This window comes from Takifugu rubripes, chromosome 11 (genome assembly GCF_901000725.2).
Source record: "Takifugu rubripes chromosome 11, fTakRub1.2, whole genome shotgun sequence".
NCBI classification, from domain to species: Eukaryota; Metazoa; Chordata; class Actinopteri; order Tetraodontiformes; family Tetraodontidae; genus Takifugu; species Takifugu rubripes.
Window position 1 is genome coordinate 8,432,639 of NC_042295.1, and position 25,867 is coordinate 8,458,505.

Here is a 25,867-nt window from a genome sequence, read left to right on the forward strand (position 1 = left end):
GGCAAAGCCAATACTGACCAAGTTAAACACATCAGTGTCTGCAATCTCCTCCTCCTAGCTCTGTTTATTCATCCATTTATCAACTTTCTGTTCCATCATTGTAGATTGTCCTAGCTCCTATTCTTCACAATGGTAATGTTTTGCTGTGAAAAGTGTAACTCCCACTGGTGCCTAATCTTATCTCATCTGCCTCCCTCAGTCTGCGTTGACCCGATCACAAACCTGCCTCGCAGTTTTGGTTTCCTCTCCCAAACCCCTGAGCTGCAGCTAACGGACAATTACAGACTCCCTGCCAAATGAGCTGATAGTCCTGTTCAAGTTACAGGTCTGCCAGCTTTCCATAGATCCCCATCCCCTTTCCTCCTCTTCTTCCACACAACCACTGGCACGGGGGAGATAAATTAGGTACATTTTTTCAGTCAGTCAAATGGAGGCGACAGCGAGACTTAAAATGCAAAGGCAGTTATTTGATTTGCAGCTAACAGAGCTGCCCATTAGCCCGGCGATCATCAGCCAAACATTAGCGTGGACATTTTATCCCGAGTTGTCTACGCCACTTTTCAATGAAGTCACAGGGGCCACTAATGTTCTTTTACTTGTCATCAGTATGACACAGCAATACCTTATTGTGACGGGCATGATGAGTAATCTAGCTTTGTATGTGCATGAAATGTCAAGCAATGGCCTTGAATTATCATAACAGCATTAGTACATATTATAATATGAAATATCTTCCAATAATATTAAAAAAATATCATTGGAAGACAAGACGTTGTCGTGATTCTACTTGCACACTGCTCAGGCCATCCTCCCAGACAAGTGGCAGTGAATGGCTTTATTAAATACAACCTGATGTCCATGCAATTAAAATATTTGAATCTCTGCTACTTCATTACTTTGCTGTCTCTGGTCGGTTTCAAACACAGTACAGAATGAAGTTGGGAATTTCTTTCTCCCAAACTGTTGACAATGTTGATGACATCATGCATTTCTCCCACTGAAAATAGTTAATACATCCATCTCTCTCTCTCTCTCAGCTACCAAAACAGTGTTTCTCTCTATGGCAGCCTCTCAACCTGATATCAGTCTGATAGTGATGAGAGGAGAAAAAGAAAAGCATCAAAGGGAAAACGAGACACTGTAACACTATGAAAGAGCCATCATTCATCAGATAACTGTGTGTGTTTCTGTGTGTGTGTGTGTGTGTCCATTTTCCACAATTGCATGCCTTGTCAAGCGCGTCATTGAGATGTTGTTTGACTGCTGATAGAATTGCAGGCAAATTTATTAAACAGTCAATGTGATGGGGACACCATTGCACACACACCTGCACGCACGCACACACACACACTTCAGTGACATCTGCCTATTTACCTCAGAACTGAGGCTTGACATTTGGTTGAGAAGGTGATAAACACGAACATACATGATAAAAGAAAAAAAAAACTTGTGCAGCTTTCACAGAGTCCTGATCACCATCTTCACTGCTCCTTTTAAAAAGAGCTACCAATTGACATTGAAATTGTATTCTTCATCTACTTCTTAGGGGCTTGTACAGCTGGGGAGGGGTCTGGAAAACACCCCCCATGAACCCCACACACAGACACAGAGGGATAATGTATGTGTGCATTCAGGGCTGTCAGTCTCTTATGCAGCACACAAAACACAGACCTGTGCTTTTTATGTAATTCAGCGTGCAGATACACCCCCCCCCCCACACACACACACACACACGGGCGAGTTTGCAAGCTGTCCATAGTTGAAATGGGGGAGTGGTGGTAGGGTGGGGGGGTATATTTAGCATAATCCCAAAATGGTGCAGAGAAGAAGTCTATTAAAAACAGGATAAACAATTCCAGGACTTAATGTTGCTTACAGGCGGTTAAGCGCAGTCAATAAAAAAGTCAGGGAAAAGAAAGAAATTAAGAAAGGGGGGATTTGTGGCTCCCCACAAGAAACGCACGCCACAGACACCTGTTCATGTGCGGCCTGTGTAGTAACAGAAACACTCGTGGAGCCAGAATATAAACAGAATGACAGGATTTATATCACGTAAAACCCCCAATACTTTCTGTCTTTCTGAAATTAATTTTCAACAGATATATTTATGTATTTGGTCGCTTTTTTGACAATAAGCCTTCAATTGCTGAAAACGTAACAATCTTTTGCTTTATACTTGGTAGGTTATACAATATTTACTACGCACTAAATCATATATCAGTATTGATGAATCGTGTGAAAGTTTCATTCGCAAATGAAACATTGTGGAGTGAAAATATCTCGGCAGATTATCCGTCGTCAAGACTGGACTATAGTGACTCTGGAGCTTATGGGAATTAAATGCTGGGGCCAAGTTTGAAAGAAAATTGACTTCTTTTTAATTTGATACATAAAGGAAGAGAGGGACAATGACGGGGAGAGAAAAAGCAAAAGGGGGACATGGAGAGCAATCAATTTCCCTGTGGTTTCTTCAATAGCTGCCGCTCCTTTTCATATCCTCCCAATTAGAACCTTTCCTAATCAGAGAAATACCTCTCCATCATTGAAATGGAGACAATGGTGGTCCCCAATATTTCCGCCTGCTCCGTAACTCTGTAGATTGCAGCGCTGGTACACAAAGAATAAAGCGATGGGCTATACTGCAGGAGGGACCCTGGTGTTAGGGAAAAAAAAAAATCACATGTGGAAATCTTTTGGCTCTCCTCGCGGTCCCAGAAAAACTGACAGGGAACAATGGCAGCCCGGCACAGCATCTGTCATGGCACAATATAAAAAGATGATTCTGGCACCGAATAGACTTTAAAAAAAAAAAAGAAAAAGGAGGAGGACGGCACGGAGGAGGAAAGGGAGGGGAGGGAGGGGCTGGGCAAGGGGGTAATTCATTTGCAAATCAGTCCCTGGCGCTCAGGTCTATTTCAAGCTGCCAGCGGGTGCCAGGAGTTAACAAGGTAATCAGTTTCAATCCTGCCCTTCAATTGTACATCACACCCTCATACAGAGAGAATACTCAGGCCTTTCTATAGAGCAGGAGTGAAGGGGGGTGAAACAGCAATCTGGCTGCTGGCTGGCAACACCTACACCTGAAGACAAGTCTGTGCACATGGCGTATCCTCACTGACGTGCATATACAGCGTGTCCTTATCTGTCCCGAGATGCAGCAGTCAAGTGATTACTTTAGTCAAACTAAAGTGTTTTTTTTTTTTACTGTAATGAAGATGACCAAAAGTTTCACTTATGTGGGCTTTAGGCTGCATTCTACTGTAACTGTTTCACCCTAATGACAAAAGTGTACATTTGTCACAGTCACAAATAATCACCATATTTATTACTATCTGTAATATACTGACTATATATTACTATTAACTTTGGTCATTTCTCTCTATCAAAACTATAAGAGAAATATTCTTAAAGAGAAATATTTTTAAATTATATTAAATGTTTTTATATTTGCTACAAAGCTCAACCAAAACTAATTAAATGATGAAATGATGAAACTGCATTGTTGCACCTCATGTATACTCATACTATGACTTAAATGTGTAAAATAAAAAATAAACCTGGAAGAAGAATTAAAACAAACATGTAAATTGCCTGTCCGCCTGTCATGTTTACTGGCAACAGGGCCTTTTACCCTTAAACTGATACATAAAGAAGTAAAACTGCAAGCCACATTTGACCTAATCCTTTCTTCCTCGTGTCAGCTGTAACCGGCTGGCCAAGAGGCAGTTAGTCCCCGTTAGCACCTCATCTGCATAATCAATATGACAACCTTATTTTTCTGATGAAAACAGGATTTTGCTGCTGAGCTGTGTTTGCTGGTGTGTGTGTGTGTGCTCAGTCTGCTTCTGGCCAGCTTCAGTCATGGCCCTCTTTAGTCTTAATTAGATTAGGTGCGATTATCCCGGCTCTACCTTACAAGTGTACAGACGGGATAAAGTGGCCACAAAGGCCAGCCTGTCACAAGGAGCGGGCTTTGGTCTGCAGGTTATCATGGTCCAGAGAGACACACCACGTACATTGTTATTCATATCACCTACGCACCGTTTTCTACGTTGCCTTTTTCACTTCTCTTCATGCGCCGATTCTCCAACCCCCCCCTCCATAAGACTCTTTCTCTCTGTCCGTCAGAAGACAAAACAACTTTGCCCCGAGCGTTCTGCGGTCTGCTCTGCGGTGATTGTGTGACTTTAAGAAACGGAGGTCTAAAACAGTTAACAGGGGTCTCATACTAATGCAGATGGACAAACACTGGGAGGATACACACATGCAGACACACGTGCTGCATATAGAATCCATTTATGTCCATACTTCAAGATTACAGTCAAACATGTGACAACTACTGAATATTGTAGCAAAGCAACTAATGGTCACAAAGAGAGTTGTCAACTTGGACGCTTGAGATTTTTCCAATATTTAATTTTTCCCCCCACAATTTCAACACTTTGGAATCACAAACACTCATCGTGATTGAGAAAAACAAATAGACTCAACAACTTACTCGACTCACAGACGCATAAAGGAGCGAGTTTTCTCAAGGCACGGCAACAGACAGGAAGGTCGAAGCAAGTTTCTAGCTTACATTTACAAGAACGGACACAATCAGAGCAGCCAAACTGGCTTTTTTTCTATGTAACATAATATACAAGGAAATGTTCAGGAAAAATATGAAGATGATAAAAGTTGGTAAATAGAAATAAATAAAGCAAAAACTTGTATTAAACCCACATTTCTTTAAAAATGATGTAGTGGATTTGACTCTTAGTCTGGTTGCAACACTTTTATAAGTCTTCCTGCTTCAACACAGCAGATTTTAATGTCTATTTCATACCGAATATGGAATTCTGAGTTTGTGTTGGTCTTTACAAACTGTTTTACGAAAGCAAATATTTTCAAAACTTCCATCTGTAGCGTGTACAGGCTGTATTTAAGCTGGAAAGTTTTAACCTATAACAAAGAACTCCTTAAACTACCCAGTCTGCATTATTGACCTGCCACTTCTGGAATATCACCACGATACACCACTCAGATCCAGTCTGTGTGTTCAAACGAGGACTGCAGCGATGAAACAAGCAACAGTGGCACAGTGAAGGAGCACATGAACGAGGGAAACCATTAGTCCATTAGTAACATCAATGCGAAAATAAAGAGAAGGCGGGATAAATAGCTTTCACATGCCTCATCCAAATTTATTTTCACATTCTTGTTATTACTTACTACCATTATCGAGACAATGTACTTTACAGTATGTCTGGAGGAGATACTGTATAATCGATGCCATTAGGCCATACTGGCAACGCCATATTTCTCTCAAGATAGCACAAGTTAAAAGTAGCATTGTTCTGTCTGTTTTATCTATCCTTCTACTCTTGAGAGGAGAGGAGAGGAGAGGAGAGGAGAGGAGAGGAGAGGAGAGGAGAGGAGAGGAGAGGAGAGGAGAGAAATTGGATTGGGTGGGGGGGATCTTCTATTTGGCCAGGTCTGGTCTCTGTCATCATGCTCCAGGCTCCTGGCTTCTCTCAATGCAGCAGGTCTCAAACACAGTACACACATACGCAAACAAACACACACAAAACTCTAAACATGTTACTGCACCGAGAAGCAGTTTCGGACGCTGAGTGTTCTGCGCCCAGCAGAAGCCTGCAGCGAGTCTAATGTGTCCGCATGTGTGTATGTGTGCGTGTGTGAGTGTTTGCACAGTCCTTAAACAACTCACTAAATGGTTAAACAGATTACAGAGCGCACTAAGTGGATTGTCACAGCTCTCTATCGCCCATTCGGTGTGTCTCTCCTGTGATTAAACGTGGCCAGATTTCTCTCCCCTGTGTTTTTTCCACCATCCACAAGCACAAGAATAAGGAAAGGTCATTCAGAACAGCAGCTCAAAATTATTACTACTGGCTTAATCAAATCATTGACAAAATATTTAAAACAGAAGATACTTTGGGGTCAAATGTATTAACTAGGCTCATTACACACACCAAGAATTATTCAATATATCTGCTAATAGAACCAGGGGGCAGAATCTCCGCCTCCCTTGAATGACTGTGGAAAAAACCATCCATCCAGTAAAGATAAAGTTCATACAACTTATCTGTTCTCAGTCCAATCTCTGCTCATTATCTGTGTGTGGCTAATGACTAGTGCATACAGCCACAAGCCAATAAAACTGGACCAATTGGGGTGCATGCTGGTTTGTCTAATGGGATCTGTGTATGCGTGTCCACCTTTTTTTGAATAGACATCATTCTTACGCCCCCTCCCCCGCCACCCTGTGCAGATAAACTTATTAGAGACACACATGTGTACCATGTCTTTTCTTGCTTTTGGCCCCAACGCAAAAACTCACACACACAAAGAATACATCCTAACCTTTCAAGGACCGTATTTGAAGTCTCTCTTACCTCCCCAGACCCACTCCCGTAGCCAGACACAGCCTAGAGTCCTACAAATAAACACACACACACAGCAGCCAGTGGTCCCATACCCACCACCCTTACGCATTCTCCCAATAGGCTAAAACAATGCCGCAGGCAGGGGCTACATACACGCAAATACACACCAATACACTTACTTTCCCTGTGTATTATCAACACTAATGAGCCGATAGATGTTCAACAGAGGCAGAGAACCAGACAATCATTTCCTCAGAGTGAGTAGAGGGAGAGAAAATCAACAGCTCTGTGTGTGCGTGCGCGCGTGTGTGTTTCTATGGTTGCATTCAGGGTCTTCTATTATTTTTCACTCTGCCTCACAGCCCTCTAGGCTTTCATAGGTTAAGGTTGAGTGATGGAGAAAAGCAAGCCAAACTAGGGTCTGTGGATACAGATGAGCCCCCTGTGGGGATGATGGGTGCCGTTTAGCTTGTTGGGTGGGGGGGGAAATCTTTAATGAGGAGAATTACTAAACACTTATTTTGAAAAAGTGACTCCTCGGTGGGCAAAAATAAAAGAAAAACAGGCTTTAAAGCCTCTTTTTCCTAAGCCATTTCATGAGCATAAACCTGGAGGCCTTCGGTGAGAAATTTCTAACTGATTCCATCATAGACAAAGACATCAAATAAGAGGTAATCACTTCATTCCTTTGACCCTGGGCTCATTATACAAACTCTCATTCTACATGCGCGGGGAAAAGAAATCTCTCTGTTAACGTGAGAGGTCTCTGTGCTGCCCTCCGTGCCTACGCTGGCCAGCCTCTGCTCGCTTCACGCTCAAATGACATGAAATTGAGCCAGATGGACGAACACTGCTCACGTGACCTGGCACAGACAGGGAGTTCAGCCTAATTGGACAGACCTCTCTGATTGAGGATGTGGAGTGGGGCCGCCCGTCCCACGCATGTCCGCCACCTTGATGGTCGGTAACAGAGGTACTGCGCGCAGAGAAAATCAGAAAATACTTCTTTTATTAACTGGCAAATTCTGCCTTAGAAGCCGTAAAGCGGAGTGGTGCACGCTAATGTGCATCTGTGTGTTAAGCCTGTTCAAAAACCTTGAACCAACGCAACCCATGATGATCCCACAATCTGCCCCCTCCAAAGAAATTCAATATTTTTAGAAAGTGGTCCATTTCACTGAAGGACCAGCCATCTGTCATATGCCGTAGTCCCTGGGCTTGTGCTCATTAATTACAGGTGGGACTCAGTTACAAATGTTGTTGCATTTAAATTGCGCTCCCGTCTTTTATCTGCTTGGAAGGAATACCTGCTTCGATACAAGGTTTTTTTTTGCTGACTTAAGCAAATAAATAAATAAATCATCAATCGAATGCTATCTGAATTCGGGAAGAAAGTGCATGTTGGCTCTATACATGCAGTAACATGTTTCATCTTTGGAATGTAGTCATGGTATTTTCCACAGTAAAGAAAAAACTCATACGTAATTAAAATATTGCAAAACTGCAAATTAGCAAGCCGCGCACCAGTTTCCTCCCAGCAACGTTTATAACTAATTAATATAACATTATAAAAGCCAGCAAAATAAATCCCTTCAGCTCATTTTCAAATCTAAATGATGATAACTTAAGTGGAATGGATGAAACACCAGCACGGACAATTTTAAGATCATTATGTTTTGTATAAGAAAAGTGCGGGTTCATATAAACATTTGTGTCCAGTTCTGAACCGATTAGAGTCAGGATATTTCAAGCAAGATGGATGATTTTGATTAAGAGCTATTTGTTTTACAAACGCACACATGCAGCTCTGCTCACTGAAAAAAGAAAAACTGCAAACTAAATGGGTTCTGTGGAGGTTAAATTCTTAAAGGAAGCCTTGATCTTGTCTTCGAACGCCAAGACCGTGGATTACACAGAGCAAACTGACCTATTGACCGTGTACACTGTTCTGGGTAAACACAAACACACCAGCCGACATTCACCCACTTAGCCTTTGCCACATGTGAAAGGCAACAAGATCTCCTAACGACGGCTCGTCTTTTTCAATAAATTTTGCATGAAAACATGCCGCTGGAGCACCGAGTCGGCTGCTGTCATATTAGAGGAGTGATAAATGTTTAATGACGACAACACTGCACGCACATGCACACACACACAGACACGGTGTCACGGTTCACTCCGAGGGGCCCCTCTTTTATCCTGACAGACAGTATAAAGCTCCTGAGCCTCTTCTTCTACACCCCGCCCTGCATCAATCCTCTCCTCCTTCCCAACAAGGAAAACTGGATCTAAATGAAGCTGAAATAGTGCATGTCTGTGTCTGTGTGTGTGTGTGTGTCTGTGTGTGAGAAGATGCATCACGATTAGGAGCAAAAGATTAAAGAGCGGATGTGACTTCAGGATGTACCGTTTTACATATGCGTGAAACATCTGGCTGCTCGGTCTTTCTCCTGCTAAAAGGGGACTCGTTAGGCACCTCAATTCCTGAGGGAGTATCTGGTGAAAAGCAGGAGCATCCATGTCAGGTGGCTTACGGACATTCTGAACATCCTTTTAAGGTCCACAGACCTACATCATTTGGATCACATTGAATTTATGGCACCTGTGCCGATTAGATGATTAAAGTATGATATACTGTAACTGACTGCTCTTTCACCTTATCACTTTAAATAAGCAGTGGAAGTACTGATTCTCAGGTCTGATCTTCGTGGCTCTTCGTGCACGTAAATGTCACCTCTGACAGCAGGTCAGCACCGGTTGGTATAGATGGAATAATGCCAATATCACACCACAGATTTAAGTCAGTTTAACGCTGGTATATTAACGCTGCTACAGGTGGGAACACGCACGCACAGACCAACACATTATCTATGCATGTCAGCAAACGCGTGCACGCAGACAAGCTGAAGCAGAATCGGAGATAAAGGAGGAGATTCCTATCGATGCTGAAGGATATTGAAACCTTAATATGAAAGCAGATATGGTCTGCTGGGCGTACATTTCACTTTAGCTTTATTTGTTTGCCCGATACTCATCTTAGAAAGGCAATATATATCAGTATATATGGTATATGGAGCTTTCAATAAATGTTGAACTTTACCCCAAAACCAAAACTCAATGTTCCATTTAACCCCAGATTTTCTTGGTGAAAAAGCAAGGTTCTCAGTCAGATCAAAGCAGATGTTCTGATGCTGAGCTGATTCTAGTTAAGCTTCTGCGACTGCTGTCATGACGTTAATCACTCAAGACCGACTTGTCCAAGATGGCCACACTGGGAGCTTAGTTCGCGCATCAACGTCACGATTACACCTATAACCACCACCCTCCTGGTCGAGGATTTGTTGCACTGGTCAATAGATGGCATGTGTAGCTACAATGCTGATCTTTAGAGCCTATCAACCGCTTCGGTCTGCCAGGATGCACACACTTGTTGTGTCACGCAGAGCTGGAAGTTGTGGAGGTTTTTCTCTTATTAATTCCCTGGCTTGCAGCTAGAGGGTCTGGGTATTTGGGCAGAAGGTCGGTAACTGTAACTCCTGTAATATGGCTCCTTTTAACCTTTGCTCTGTGTTGCTCTTCAGCTCAGCCACCCACCTCCTGAAAGTGTCAATCCTCTGAGGGCTGAGATTGTTGAGGACACTAAAGAGAATCATCAGCATCGCTTCATGCCACTTCGAAGGACACGTTGGTGGCAGAACTCCAAGCTCTAGTATAATGTGTGGAATTTCTTTTGCAGCATCTTCAAAAAAAAGAATTGTATTTCCTTATGGTAGTTCTGCTAAATTTATGTTAAGTATTTACTAAAAACATGCTACAGCAATCAGCAGGAGACTAACCGAATGACTTTACAATGAAATGAAACATCTCTTAAGTCTTTAACATCTTATCGTCACATGGCATGTTTACATCACTAGAAAAACTGTTTTAAATGAGGAAGCCTGACTTGTGGTCAGGTCAGTGATAATAACAGCCAAACTGGCATCAGTCCCAATATGGCGTGCAGCTTTTTTGCGTGTGTAAGTACAGCAGAGACGCATGTGATGTTATTTTTCAGGGCTTATTGCAGGCAGGCTCAGAGGATGAAAAATGGAGTTAAAGACATCAGACATCATCTGGAGGCCAGAACATTCTGTATGAACTGGACTTGTGGAGCGCCATGATATCCTGTCCTACATGAGGGAATTCTGCCACGTTATAAGGACGACGGTTCCTCCTGTTTGACTGCACGGGGAATAGAGGAAGAAGGTAATGATGGACTGATGGATAGAAGGAGCAAGTGATGGATGGACATCAGGAGGAAGTGAGATGGAGCTTGAAGTCCATTCTTTGTAGTTTAGATTGAGCTGGGCCACCTCAGCACCTTACCATGTTTGGTGTATTTGAGTCTACTTTTGCATGAGTGATCGTGTGTCAAAAGTCAATTCACCTCTTCTTGTCTGCCTTCTCTTTAGTCTTGTCCCTCTCCTTGTCTCTGCCTTGTGCTCTGTCCCGCTCCTTCTCCCTCTCCCGGTCGTGGCCTTTGCGGCGGCTATGGTCCCGCTCTCGGCTGCGGCTCCTCCGTCCGCCACGGCTCCTGCTACCAGACCTCCTGTGGCGTGAATGAAAGGGAGGGAAAAAAATTATGAGGCGCCTTCAGCTGCTCATTAAATGCACACGAGGCGTGAAGAAGCGAGCCGCTGATACTCTTTGCAAAAGTGAAGAAAAGGTTGCAACATTTAGCCTTTTGAATGATGGGTTGAACACAGAAACTAGCTGCAATAAACAGTCACTACAGTATTTCAGATTTCATTTGAATTGCAGCAGCCAAAGAGGCCACATGCTGGAGCTTTTCTTACATAAAAAAAGTGTAAAAATGCAGTTTCTTGTGATCTATAAAGATTGAAAAAGTGGAACAAAATATGCTGAAAATATGTCTAAAAACAAGAACCAACAGACTTTACTGCAAATGATGAGCATCTTGTCTGGATGGAAACATAATATTAAATCACAGTTCTTATCCGTAAACTTTTGAACAAACTTTAATTAAAAAAACCTCATACCAGAATAAAGTTTTCAACAAATTCCTCTTTCATTCAGAGCCCTATAGTTGTGTTATATACGATCACATGCTGTGACACACACACCCACACACACACACATGGAGACAGTAGAAATGGAGCCAATTAGAGGCGGGCCCAGAGGAAGGCCTGTGCTGGGTATTGATCCTGACACAGACCCTCTGGTCTCCAAAAGATTTACAACAGGAAATTTACTCTTTATACACACACACACGTACACACACACTCACAATGTGATCACAGTCATCATCTGAAAATCAACAAAGAGGATAATTGAAAGTGTAAATCATGGCTCAATATGGTTGCACAGAGATACAAATTACCCCCAATATTTAACTGCACACACCTCCGTTGTGCTTGGAAACCCTCTAAAATAATCGAGCTCTACTGTATGTGTGTGTGTGATTCTAAATCCCAGTAGAAATCGGGATGCCGTTATTTTCCATCATCTATCATTTTATTGATTTGTCTATAAAAACAGTCAAACCTGCTGCCCACGAGCTTTATTGCTTCCCCTCTTTATTAGTTTGCAGTTTGGGACATCCACAGCTGTCTCCCTCTCGACAGAGAAACTAATCACTTCCCTCAGACGCCTGTCACCCCTCTAACAGACAACACTCTGACAACTGTTGCAATCAATTAAGATGGCGTTCGCCATCGCCGGCTGCGGTGCAAGGAGGATGAGGAGGAGGGCTCCCACCTTGAAATGAATCTGCTTCTTCAGAAAAGGTCAGATGGTAAATAAATGACATGAAACCCATCATTTTTCCACAAACATTTCACAGAGGGATGGCTGGAATGATAGATGCTTCCTAGTATTTACATTTAGAAGAAAGGGCTATACAGCTTATTTTCAATATTGGTCAATTTCACTTGTCATTATTGTTAATTCAACAGTCAACCTGAGTTTTCTCTGAGTGTAAATTTCTTTTTGTCCATAAAACAAAGGCCATAACACCAAAGTTTTTATAGCTTATCTATTAGAAAAGGTAAGTCTAAATGCTAAATCTGTAAAGTATTTATAATCAGAAAAGAAAGTAATACAATATGTTATTACATTAGACAACAATTATTAAGTGAGATTTCAAAGAGATTCTAATTTTTTTGTTTCTCATGTGGGCCAAATATCATTTGAACCCAACTTTAGTGTTTTGGATGCAAATCAATTTTTATTTATACAGCATCTGTTACCGTCATATTGTTTGAAGGTGCTTTACAAAAAACCAAAGCCTGAACCCTTCCTAGCCAACAGGCAGCAGCAGCAAGGATAAACTCCATTTTAACAGGAAGAAACCTTGAGCAGGACCAGGCTCATATGGTCTGGTTGAGTAAAGGAGGTGGTGATTGGAAGATAGGGCATAAAGAAAGGACAGAAATAGGATTAGCAACTACTGATTCAAACAGTCTTGTTCCTTACATAAACTAAGTGTAGGCAACATCACTGCATTAACAGATTCCGAAGCAGACGTCCTGTGGAGATTATCAAAAAATGATGTTTATGAAACATCAGATTCTGCAGTAGAGGTGAGACCAGTCATTCAGTCACAAGGTATTTGATTTAGCACTTGTGATATGTTTTTTTTTTTTTTTTTTTTAAATTGGATTAAGCTATTCGGATTATCAGAGCTAATAGGAAAAAGGGAAAAGCAAAACACTAGTGTTTTGGTTGGGGGGCTTAGAGTCTCTAGGCGAGATTATCCATCAATGGCCCGGGCAGACCTTGGAATGAGTGAATCTATGTGTTGACAATGCCTGCGTATGTTTGTAATCAACAGGACATGAGAGGGAATACAGCAGAGTTACAGTGTTCCAAGCCTAAGTCTTATATTTTCAGCCAAGCAAATTGTAGCCAGAAGCAGCAGATGCAAAAAACACAAGCGTTCTCTGCCCGTTGCTCCATCTCCCTCGCCGTCTCTCACTCTGATGGCACAGAAAAGCGGCCCACTTCTGGGGTGTGCGGCAAATTAAATTTACTGTAGTTAATAGAGTGAGCCGATGCTGCTAAATGTCAATTTCCTGACCAAGTCCTTCCCCTTGGAGAATGATTAGCTAATTTGAGGCTGGGATAAATGGGCTAATGCGGGACACACAGATAAACAGCCGCAGTCAGACCTCATGCCAAGCCCTTCCCCTGCTTTACATTTTACTGGCCTTATTATCTCCAGGGAAAATGGGTCCCCCTATGGCCTAAACATATTTTCATTTCTAATAAAGGCCCTTGCCGGTCACCACCACATACTGTACAACTCCCACACACACACACGCACGCACACACACATCCAGACGCTGCCCCCTCACAACCACCTTCCTCCATCCCTCCCTCATTTCACCATCCAATCCATTAAAATCGGAGCTCCGCGATTGGCTGAGGCAGTTTTCCTGGAGAATTATCAATAGAGTAATTATGCTGCATGTTGGGAGCTCGGCTAAAGCTTATCGCCGCTGACCCCCCGTGTGCCAGGATATGATCCCTCACCGCAGCCCATTGCAGTAATTATGCGGTCGGGTGTGAAGCTGGATGGTGTGTTAGCCTTATCGCACTGTATTCTATTTCTGTTTTCATTGAAAATTGGACATTAATGGAAGCTACGCGATACCACTAGTGTCAGATAAAGGTGGACGTCTCCAATGGAATCCGACTCCAGTTAAATCATTATTCGCACAAAGCCGCGTGGGGACAGAAAACCTGGGGCGAAAGTAACGGATTACATTTGCTCGGGTTAATGTGGCGACGTGATTGGTGCACTTTTTGCCGTTTTGAAAATACAAATCTTAATTCTGCCTCAGGTGTTGAAGTCATTTATTTAAATGAAAACAGATAAAGAATCCCAAAAAGTCACGACATGGAAACGGAGGAAAGCGCTCCATGCCGCACCCACAAAGAGAGGGAGCTAAAAACAGTCCATTTTCTTTTTGTCCTCTTTTCTAATGTGGCGATCTTCTCAGCAGAGGCAGTATCCCATGGTGATTAATGACCATGTAACTTTAAGCCATTTCACTGGACACTGATGATGTGACCTCTGCCCGATCATCTTTCTCACAACACACAGGAGTCATCAGTGGGGCCATTAGATTATTCTTCTTGGCATCCTGGCTATTAATGATACGAAAACTTGGGTATATACTTTTTGTTACTGTACATAATTTAAAATTTTGTTCAGTAATTTATTCTATTAGGCAGCTTCAGCTAACCAACGCCGAGAACTGTTCTCTGTAAAACCTAAGAATTAAATACTGTTTAGGAGCACACATATGCAAAAGAGGCTACAAAAAAGCTTGCCAAATGACTCCTTCCAAGCAATACACAGATTGAAATAGAAACTGGCCTATTGAAAGTGAGAAGATCCATATTTGAAGAACTTCATTAATGCGCCGCTCCCCGTTGAGTTATTTCCAGTGACAGCGCGTGCGGCAGCAGCTTCTTGTTCGAGTTAAAAGTCACTTTTCCCTTTTTTTTCCCTGTGTCTAAAAGCACCTTGAGTGAGCAGTGTGCATTTCCTGCTGCCAAAAGACGTGGAAAACAGCTGTTATTGCCTGATGCTGCCTGCTGAATGGAATGCAAATATGTTAACCATCTAGAATTTATTGCTTTTGAGTGCTCTTCAAACGCAACGGCAGACACAAGTTTAATTTATGATATTCCTCTAATTACGAGAGCTGTTGAAATTCATTTCCCAAGCTGCTTCCCCCTTCCAAGCAGCCACATTTATTTGTTCCCTTGGTTCACAGTACGCAGCTACGCGCACAGTCTCCCACCCGCGCACACATAAATATACATACGCACGCGCGTGCTGAACAGCGCACCAGGAAATGCTGCAAAGTAGCTGATTGTAAGCGCAATTAACACAGCAAAGACAGGCGATGAAAGATTCCCAGAAATATTTTTTTCTTTGTCGCCCTCAGCTTCATAAAAGCAATGTTTAGATTTGTCATAATCTCCAGTTTGCTTTTAATTTAGCACACACGTCTGCAGTGTCCTGCTATGCTTGCGAGCGCAAATGAGCCCCCGGGCCACCCACTCGCTCGCTTCACTCCTCCTGGCCGACATACCCACCCAATCACATGCGTGCGCTCAGCCACAAGGTCAAGTCATTTAGCAGAGTTCAAACGCCTTCATGGGCTCCTCAGATCTATATGAACAGGGACCCGACGAGGAGGAGAATGATGACTTCTTGCAGTTTCCAGGTGTGTGCATGTGTGTGCGCACTTTACCACGCACACACATGTTGATTGCCCAGCGTCTCCATCGGCGCGTATGCACAGTGTCACTCAGCCTCCTCCCCGCAATCCTAAACTTGGCCGTCTGGTGTGCACCAGCGACCTGTGACCCCTCTGCAGCCACAGCTCGACATGACACCCATTAGCAGCTGGAGCTGAGGTGGGGGGGGCCTGGATCAACCAAGCTGCCCAGACACAAGTCAAGGGGAGGTCAAACTTAGCCTAGGTGCTAACTTGCCAACTCGCTCACAGCCACTCATGCAGATGAAACCCTACTTTCCCCCTCCATCCTGCTTCCATCCATCACAGCCCACAACAATTAGCTCCACCACATTGGGAGAGAGTTGTTTTGGCTGTCGGTGGAGAGCAGGGTGTGTGGTGAGGTGCGGATTAAGATTGCCCATGGGGAGGCTGGAAGGTCAGCAGGAGGGTAAGGAGGGAGGGGGAAGAAAACGGCCCTCAAAGTTAGAAAATAAAACCAAAGCAAAAAAAAAAAGAGGTAAAAACAGAAAAGAAGGGGAAAATGACTACAGCCATGAAATAAAAGACAGAACAGTCATACTTCACATCAATCTGGCTCCAATTAGCAGGTGTGCTCTCAGACTCCCCCCCACCCGTGGAGGAAGATGTATTTTTCTGCCTTTAATACGAACGCATTTATGAAGTGGTGGGAGATCTGAGGGTCCTTGGCATAACAGCCTTTTATTGTTTAAATGTGGACCGTCGGGCCCCGTGTGCTTAAGTGATTTAGGAACCTCACAACTACGGTATAAGAAAAATCATAAATGCTGAGACAAACCATGTGGGTGGACTGTAAAAGGTACTGAGGACCGGGCCGACAGAAAGCAGGCACACATTCCACTACTAAAGGGGAACTACACTTAATTAAACACCCAAGACAAAACTGGAATACTGCACCATAAAAAACATGGCACTATTCGTTTCCCTTCTGTGGAATAACAAAGTTGTCTTCTGAGGAGAACAGAGACTCGTCTCATTAAGAACTTTCTAAAAATCTTTAAAAAAAAAAAAAAAAAAGCTGTAGACAGTGAACAAAAAGATGTAGAGAGACAAATAAACCGTCCATAGTGGGAGAAAAATCCTCTTCCCTGCACAAAATGTGTCACTTTTTGTCATCCCAATGTCCCATTTAGAAGCAGCCTGTAGAAATGACAGTTTCCAGCCTGTCTGCTAATCACTTTGGTGGCTGTAATAGTGAGGGGTGAGAGTGTACAGTTTGATATGAATCTCATTTACTTAATGTTGATTTTTTTTAAAAATTGTTTTGATGTCACATGAACTTGTTTTCACGATTATAAAAATCCAATCATCTATATTCTGGATCATGATCGTATTAACAGCATCAAGGGATTCCTGATGCCCAATATTTTCCTTATCCCGTTTGGGTCAAAAACTGGTCCATGCATTTAAAATAATTCGTTTTTCACACTTTGCATTAAAGTCAAAATGGCAGCGTCGCTTCTCTGTTTGGCCTGTGGACGGCAGATTCTGCTCGCCGTTCGCCTCCACCGATCTATCCATCTCCAGTTCCTCCTCAGCTCTGCCAAGAACCTCGGAACGGATGGAACAGACCGAAGGCAGAAGACAAATCTCGAACAGAGGAACTCCTGCGCACGCTGAGAAAGTGTTTCATTATTTTCAAAAAGGACTGTCAAGGTTTCAGTCAAGGCACACATGATCCTTGTTTCATTTCTTCACTATTCTCTATAATTTTTCGCTTTTTTTCAGCCTGAAACTAAATCGAAATCGTGAGTGAAACCACATGCTTGTGTTCCTGTGTGTCCTTGTTTGAACAGACAAGCACGGGTGCTGCTTCCACAAACCAGTGTTTCTGTTCTGGAGTCATTCTGGAGCGACAGAAGGAAGATGGAGCGTGTTTTAAGACACTGTTGCAAAACAACTTTATTTGTCAATGTGACGGAGCCTCAGTGGAGATCGACGCCTCCTTAGAAAATGCACATGCTTTCCATTACTGAGTTCTGAAAGTGCACTACGAGTCAATAAAAATGCCAGGCCGGCATCATATCGTCAGGCTGAACCATATTTGTATACACATACGTTCTCGGGGTCCTGGAAAATGATGGCGTCCATATGATTCAAGCCAGATCACAACCAGAATACAAGGTAAACACGACTGACTGAGGTTTGTCCATGTATGCTCTCTCCGGACCGGCTCAAAACCTGGCCACTGTATCACACGCTCCATAAAGGAGCGCCACCACCCCCCCCCCCCCGCCCTTCATCATGCACACACAGTGTGTGCATGATAAAGAGTTACAAGAAAAACTGCAAACATACAACGCTGTTTATGTGCATATAAATTAAGAGCAGAAGTCTTTAAGATGAGGGGAATAAAAAAACTAATCATCTATCTGAGAAGGCCACACAAACACACACACACACACACACCATGAGAACCTGCTGTCCTGCTGTGGGAAGAAATGTGCAAATATGCAGGTCTGGCTACAACCATTACAGCTCCCTCTCCGCCTCTCCCCCCTCGCTCACTCTCTTTTTAACTTTCCCTGAGTTCCCTCTCTCACTCTCTCCCCCAGCCCCCCCTCCACCCAGAGTATTACTAGACCCGGGGTTCTGCCGTGGCTCCAAACAGCTCAATGACAACACGCCAGGCCTGCCAATTAGAAATAATTAGACAGTCATTTCGGTGGCAGGTCTTTTTAAGTGCATATATAACGACGCAATGATGCTTATTAGGCGGCCTGAGTCAGCGAGGACCGGGGCCTCAAACGCTTTGGCGCTGGAGAAAATAATTATGCCAGTGATCACAAAGCGGGCTGCACATCTCTGTACTTCACCTCCACGTGTTTCAAAAATCCACTTCATTAGCTCCCGTAATTAATCCTCCATTAATTGCAGGAAAAGCCTAGTTTACCTCCCTTCGTTTCTAATTATCATCTTATAAATAGTTATGGTTCTAATTAATGTGTTCATTAGGCGGGATATTTTTCTCAAAGCCTCGCTGGGAGCCAAAGGTCCAACTCGGCTCTCTCTGAAGCCTAACCAGCCAGAAGGTGAGGCCATCCTGCCTGCATTTGCTTTTATTTTACTACATTCAACCCCCTAATTGGCATTTAAAACCCAATTTGGATGAACTTCAAGACGCTTAAATGGGAAAGAGAGAGGGAGAATGCAGAAAAGAGGGATGGATTTGGTGTTCAATTTTCAATGCCAGAGCTAAAACTGTTTCTGTCTCTGTCTTTCCCTCCGTCTGGCCAGACAGAAAAAATAAAAAGGTTTACACCGTCAAAAAGTAAACACGGTGTCATGGAGGCCGTGCCGACTGCTGCGGATTAGTCTTTGGCATTATGGCAGTTTTATTTACGCAAGTGTGATCAAAAAGTGATATTTTGCCTGCAATTTCAAAAGTAACCTGTCTGGTTTATTTGCTACTTTAAATCCTCCCAGATCGTACAACTATAAATGTGTGCTTTTCTGACTCTAGGTTTTGCTAATCTCGAAAGTGTCACATAATTTAAAGCTAAATTGGAAATCCTTTAAAAGGCTTTATTAATTGAAACATTTGTACAATTAGACATCATCTAATTTATTTATTTTCACATTTGGGAAGTTGGTAAAATAATCCCGCTTTAAGAACAAAAGCAAAAAATTCTATTTTTATGTTTACACCTTGTTCAAAAATATAAATAACCAAAAATAGATTTAATGAGCTCTTGGCCCATTATCAACAACTCCTCAAGATTTCATTAAAATCCGGATCGTAACTTTTTGATTCATTTTGCCCGTCAGATAACCTCCTCGGGGGGAAGGAACTAGAGAATGCCTGGGAGAGCGCCGACCTCCGCCAAGCAGGTCATTTTCCGACATACACCTGTAGTATAGTATATGTAGGCAGCAGAAATACATAATAGATTATGTAACATAGTAGGTTGCCCTATGATCAAAGCACCTTTAATGCCGCTTGTACAACAGATGGACATAAGCAATACAGGGTAGTCTCTGCGAATCCACTGAGGCTCTTTTAGGACCCCTGGACCTACTGACCGCCTGTGACAGACTGATGTAAAGCCCACTGGGACCAGCACAGTCTATACCTAGGCTGCTACCCAAGGGAGTGGGCTAGTCTACAGGATGGGTGTGTGAGGCAGCACAGGGCAGGGGTATGGTGGCTCGGCAAAAGTGAAGGGTGAGGAGAGAAGGCGCAGGGAGGAGGGGGAGTAGGGGTTCCTCTGGCGGTGATGGGGAACACTGCTCGCGGCTAGACGAGGATGAAAGAGGCTGTCTGTGTCATTCACTTATTCCTCCCTTTGGTAAATAAAGGTTTCTGACAACAAAGCTGAGCAGCACTTGACTGGCCTTTACAGAGGATAAATAAAAAAAGACAACACAGAGAAATGCAGCAACACGGAACGGGGGGGGGGGGGGGGAGACAAAAGCATTCAGATCTCAGGACGGGAAGTGTGCTGATTTTTATGGAGCAGATAAGACGCAGCCAAAGTAAACCAGGATGTCTTTCAGTCGGAATCAACGCGGCGATTCCGGTAATGGGGAAAGAAGGAAGAAAGGGCTGAGTGTCATCCTGCAGAAGTGGGATGAGAAAACATGTTGAGATTCCACGGTGTAACAGACAGATGAATGAAAAACAGCCTGCTATTAAATTCTGCGATGGCTCGCTGGAGACCGCTGTGCAACTGTGAGAACACAAAGGATTTAGGGACTTGCCTTATTTCATATCTATCAGCACCGCCGTATGGACCTAGGGTTCGCTCCACAGAATCTCGGCGATTTTGGGAAGAATCCAGATTTCACCTGTCATGTTTTCACAACACACTCAGGGCTCTTCCCCTTATGAAGCCAGCAACACCCGAAACCACCTGCGACATCATACACACACAACTGGATAAATAACTGTTGGACACACATGTGCAGGAATATTTCCACCTTACTGCCTAACAGGGGAATTGGTGATCCAGGTGCAATGAAAAGCTGAGAAGCCAAGAAGCCACAATAATGTCAGGGATTTTCTTCACCCCAGCTCTGTCTTCCCGCGCTCGTTGCCGCCCCGTCTTCCTTTCCTCCCCATCTCGGGCCCTTTGGTGCCTCTCCTCCAGCCCTCCCTGAATTCTGAGGTGCCTGGATGACCTTGTGACAGCTCTGTGTCGGCACTGGGCTTGAAAAGCTATCCAGCAGATGTACAACACCTCATCGTAGACAGGGAGAAAATTGCTGCGTGAAATAAATACGAAGCCGTTGCTCAGTCCCAGCAAGCGCACGTATGTGCGTGCACACGCACTGTCTGTGATCCAGTAAAGAACGCAGAGCTGAAGTTGAAAAACTAAAATATCTAGATTATCAAGTTCAAGCAGCACCAGGAGCATAATGGACAAACATTTCATAACCAGAAGAGTAAAAAGGTGAATCAAGCTTGCTCTGGGTCAATTCTGACCTATGACCTTTCTGAAGGCAGAAAGGTCAACGTCCCTGAAGGGATCAATCAAATGTGTCATTGCCTTTAATTTTAATGTCAGCTGTAATTTATGATCTAAATCTAAAGCTTGTTCTAGATTCTAAAGTAACTATGTCATCATTTAAAGATAAAAATTGATATTTTCATAAAGTTTTTAAATGAAAAAACAGCCTTCAGAGGTTCTGATCATTAGAGTGGGGGTGACATGATCTTTTATTGAACCCTGCTCTCTGAACCCTAATGTTAGCACTCTTTCCCTGCTAAGTCAACAGACGCCTGAAATATTAATAACAAATATGCAACTATTTGCGCGTGCCCTGGAGTGTACGCACGTCAGCGTGAACACGTCTTTATGTGGCACGTATCCACCAATAGAACCAATTCTCGGGCCTGCCGGTGAAAGGTTAAGTGGTGGATTTGTCACACCTGCTTTACCTCAGTGCCTCCCAGCAGCGTTTCCGCGGCCCTCAGCGAAGCGAGAGGAGGGCTGACACAATGACTGACGGAGCCACACGCGTTTAACCCCTGCGGCCGCCCGTAAAAGCCTGCCGCTCACCTAAAGACGCGCCTGTGATCCCACTGTGATGAGGGGCCGCGGCAGCTTTGTTGGAACGGGTACGCATCAGATCTGTGTGCTGCTGCCCCCGTGGACTCAATCATGACACCACCCCCACCCACTGACGAGCACTCATTCGCGCAAGTTTTGTACGTACATGCATACCCGCGATCAACCTCAGACACACACACACGCGCGCGCACACACACACACACAGACAGACACCTCTGCCTGCTCACATCAAAGAGAATAAACATTAATGGCAAATAGGTAATCTGCTCCTCTTGTCTGTTTTACATTTCAGGGCAAGACCGGCTACCTCTGGGGGGGGGCCTGTTTCTCTGATTGCAGGCACAGAGTGAAAAGAAAAAAGGAGAAGACGTAAGCAACGATAGATGGTAAACACAAGATAGAGCATTATTCTTATTTCATGTATTTTTTTTAACTTTTTATTTATCCATGAGAGATTGAAAAGAAAGGAGGTAATAATATTCCCTCCCTTCAACCCATGACGGCCTCCACTATGGTCCTAATCTTCTCCCTGGCAATATTCCGATGCGGGCGTTATTATTCTCATTTCTTCTGAATAATATCCCCCTCTCAAGCCTATCTGTTCTTGCAACGCTTTTGTCTTTCCTCTTCATTTTCCCCCCCTTTAGGATCTCCTTTGCGCCCTCCCCCTCTTGCACTTATTCGATCTATTCCCCACACTTTGCCATTCCCCTCCAACTTCTCATCCGCTCTCTTCCTCACTGGTCAGCGTGCTCCGTCTCTTTCGTATTCCGCAGACGTTGCCGGGCGGCTCCAGGGCTGTGGGTGAGGGTGGCGGGCAGCACCTCATATCCTATCTGCTTATCAATCATGAGGTCCTGTCTGCTCAATCCCGCTCTGATCCATCAGCCAGCCGCTCAGCCACTGTGGGTTGCCTCGTTCCACCCCCCCTCCCCATTGACAAATGGTAGCCAGAGCACCTGACACAAACCTATTTTCATCATGTGACCACAGCGTGGAGCCTTCTATATTCAACTTCTTTACAAAACTACAGACAGATTTTAAAATATTCAATATATAGTGAATAATTAGCCCTTTGCCATCAATTAGCAAATTTATGGCTGAGTAGCTTCCTGTCAAAGAAGAGAATAGTGAATATTTAGCACTAATTATCATATGAAATCCCACATGTGGCTATCAATAACAGTTATGCATATATTTATATTTACATCCTGAACAGTGCCTCCGCACACAGCTACCAAGTCCGGCCACAATCAGCCCCGACCCACCTGCTCCTCGCTCTCCGCTAAGCCGCTTACACAACGCGTCTCTCCTAATCACAGTGCGGCAATTGTAAACATGTCATCGAACGTGGTTTCAGATCTCTCCAAATCCCTTCCACCCTTCATGTCATGCAGTACCGTTAATGCCTTTTTCAACTGATGTTTTAATCACCGGAGCCGCGGCGAGTGACACCGCCACTGCATCGACAATGGGCGGGGGAAGGGTTTTTTGGCTTAATTTGCAACATTTACCGTCTAATTTCAAAGTAGAGGGGGCTCGCTGAAGCCCGATCTGTGGCCTTTTGACTGTAAAGCCAAAGTGTGGTGTCTTTAATAGCCAAAAGTGGTGCATCATCTGGACTCTGACAACTCTGTCATGGATTTAACAGAACAATTTTTCCTCTTTGTGATTGAAATGATCTCCCCTGCAGCTATACTCAAATAAACAAGGGGACTCACTTGTGCATATATTAAAGCAGCCGTTTCTACATTTGCGCATGTGTGCATGTTCTGTGTGTGTTTCTGTGTTGAAGGGGGTTAAAAACAACACATTTTACTGGTTCATTAGCACCAGATTAGCTATGCTAATGACATGGATCACCACACACAGAGACTTTGCTATTATGTTTCTGAAAGAGATACACGCGCTTCTGTGTGTGTGTGTGTGTGTGTGTGTGTTGCAGGTGTGCACACATTGTTCCTGCATGAATAAGTCAGTTGCTTGTGAAAAAAATGGTAATAACAGCAATAATAATCATAATTCAACAAAGCATGTATGGGTAATGATGTTTTAATTGCATTAATGAGTGAAAGGAGAGCTGCTGCCAGGAGAGCGCTGGAGAGGATTGGACTGCTGTTGCACATGACCTGCTGTCTCTGCGTGTCTCCCTTTCATTAATATTCGCGCAGTAAGACAAATTGTCAGGGCACACCGAGACACGCGGCGTGCGCAACATACTAATTCAGCCCTAAGATTCCATGTGGCGCCATCTGATGACATGAGACATAAATACAAAATGATGTGTTTGTTTACGCTGAGGTAAACTTCCAAAAGTCTTACTGCCATTTTAAATAAGAAAAGTCTGTAATGGCATTCCACTTACTGATTTGTAATACAAACACCAGAAAGTGCTTCAAGTCAAAAATTTGATATTGCTTGTAAATGATGTGGCCATCACTCATCTCGCCCACTCCCACTCGTTTGGTTCCCATCGTGAAGAAAACATTTTGATAATGAAGTCTGAAACACTCATAAATAAACCTAACAAAAGTGCAGCTCTAAGTTTTTGTGTGACGTGTGCGCGTGAGACAGCATTACCTCCTTTCTCGACTGTGTGACCTGCGCCTGCGATGGCTCCTCCCCTTCTCTCTCTCGGTGCTGCGGCTCCTCCTCCTGCGGGATGAACTGCAGGACGAACTGCTGCTGGAACGTCTTCTCCTCCTGGAGCAAGCAAACAACAAACACGCTAATTTAATCTGAGCATTGGCAGAACCCCTTTAAACAAAACATCACTCAGACGCTGGGTTCTGGTTTCTGCAGTCATTTGTTTTGCTTTTTTGACAAATCAGCATCAGCGCAACAGTCAGAACACCCAGGGCAGTTCAGGAAAAGAAAAAAGAAATCCGAAAGTCGCTGAGAGGAACATTGTATTCACTGCAATTATGCATGGATAAGAAAGTTCAGCAGCCTCTCTTGGTCTTTATTTCTCATGTTATTTCAGACTCTCGTCTGAAATTCTTATCAAAGAGAAGTGGTTGTTCCTAATTGTTCCATTTGCTCATTAAATCCAAACATCCCAGAGAGCTCATTGCTACTTTACACTTGTGGGCCCCTTCCAATAGAACTGAGAGCAGCAGGGCCACGCTGCCTGCCCTGAGTTCATGCACGTGAGCCTGCGGTCCTTTAATGTGTGTTGGTCTTCGCACACTCGCTGTTCGGCTGATGTCATAGAGCAAGGCACATATCTGCACCCAAAATCACTTCTACAACGGAGAAATATTCATTTAAACTCACTGATCCTCATAAAGTCGATTCAGTGCAGACACACTCACAAAACACACACAAGATCTTATGGGAGCTCTTCAAGACCAAAGAGAAGAAAGAGAAAAGCAATAGAAATAACAGAAGCCAAAACTATCAAACCAAATTTGTATCACTTTGAGTGACGCAAATAATATCTATTAGTATTCCAAAGGCTGGGTCCCACGAGCAGGCTTTTATGGAACAAGTTCTACAGCCTGACGTCCTCCCGCATCAGCGTGGTGAATACACAGTCGGGAGCTGTGGCGATCCAAAAGGTGGCTTCCCTTTTAGCTCGGGTTCCTTTTAAATCCTACATAAAAGCTAAAAATGTAATGCTCTGAAACCAAAAAGGAGCGCGGCTTTAACACCAAAGCTTAGTGAAAGCATTCAATGTTTTACCCTCACACACACACGTCTCATGCACAGTCATGGACAAAAGTCCGGTTTCTCTGCATCTTCACATGTATACACATATTCTCAGCTAATTAATCAAAACATATGGAGGTTAGATGAGGGGCTTTGGTGCGAGGGTTTATGCTGTCCACCCAATCCAGCTCTGCTCAGCCTTGCAATCACTTGCAATCAGTGTTAATGGACCCTGACCAAGGCTCATAAATAATTACTATCAACGGCCTTGTCTGGACAGTCGCACGCAGTCAGAGGCAGCTGTGGAGGTTAGGCTGCAAAGACATGAACCATGATCCATGGAGACTACTCAGGAAAAGAGTGCTGGATTTTAAAATGAGTAGAAGTTTTTGAAAGCACAGTAAGTTTGCTTATATGCCATTAAACATAACCTTATTTTTATATCCATCAACCTACAAGTTCATTTTCCATCCTGAAAGGCATCTATAACAACCCTGAAACTACAGCAAAACAA

The 25,867-nt window shown here is 43.6% G+C and overlaps 1 protein-coding gene across 1 annotated transcript in view; it reads right to left on the reverse strand.

Moving 5' to 3' along the window:
* The window catches only part of rsrc1 (arginine/serine-rich coiled-coil 1), a 78,600-nt gene that overhangs the window by 51,194 nt on the left and 1,539 nt on the right, over window positions 1-25,867 (reverse strand). The window contains exons 3-4 of the mRNA XM_011608412.2: window positions 24,283-24,405; window positions 10,819-10,980 (exon numbers count right to left, since the gene is read on the reverse strand). Coding sequence (XP_011606714.1) covers window positions 10,819-10,980; window positions 24,283-24,405 — 285 coding nt within the window. The remainder of the gene's footprint in view (window positions 1-10,818; window positions 10,981-24,282; window positions 24,406-25,867) is intronic.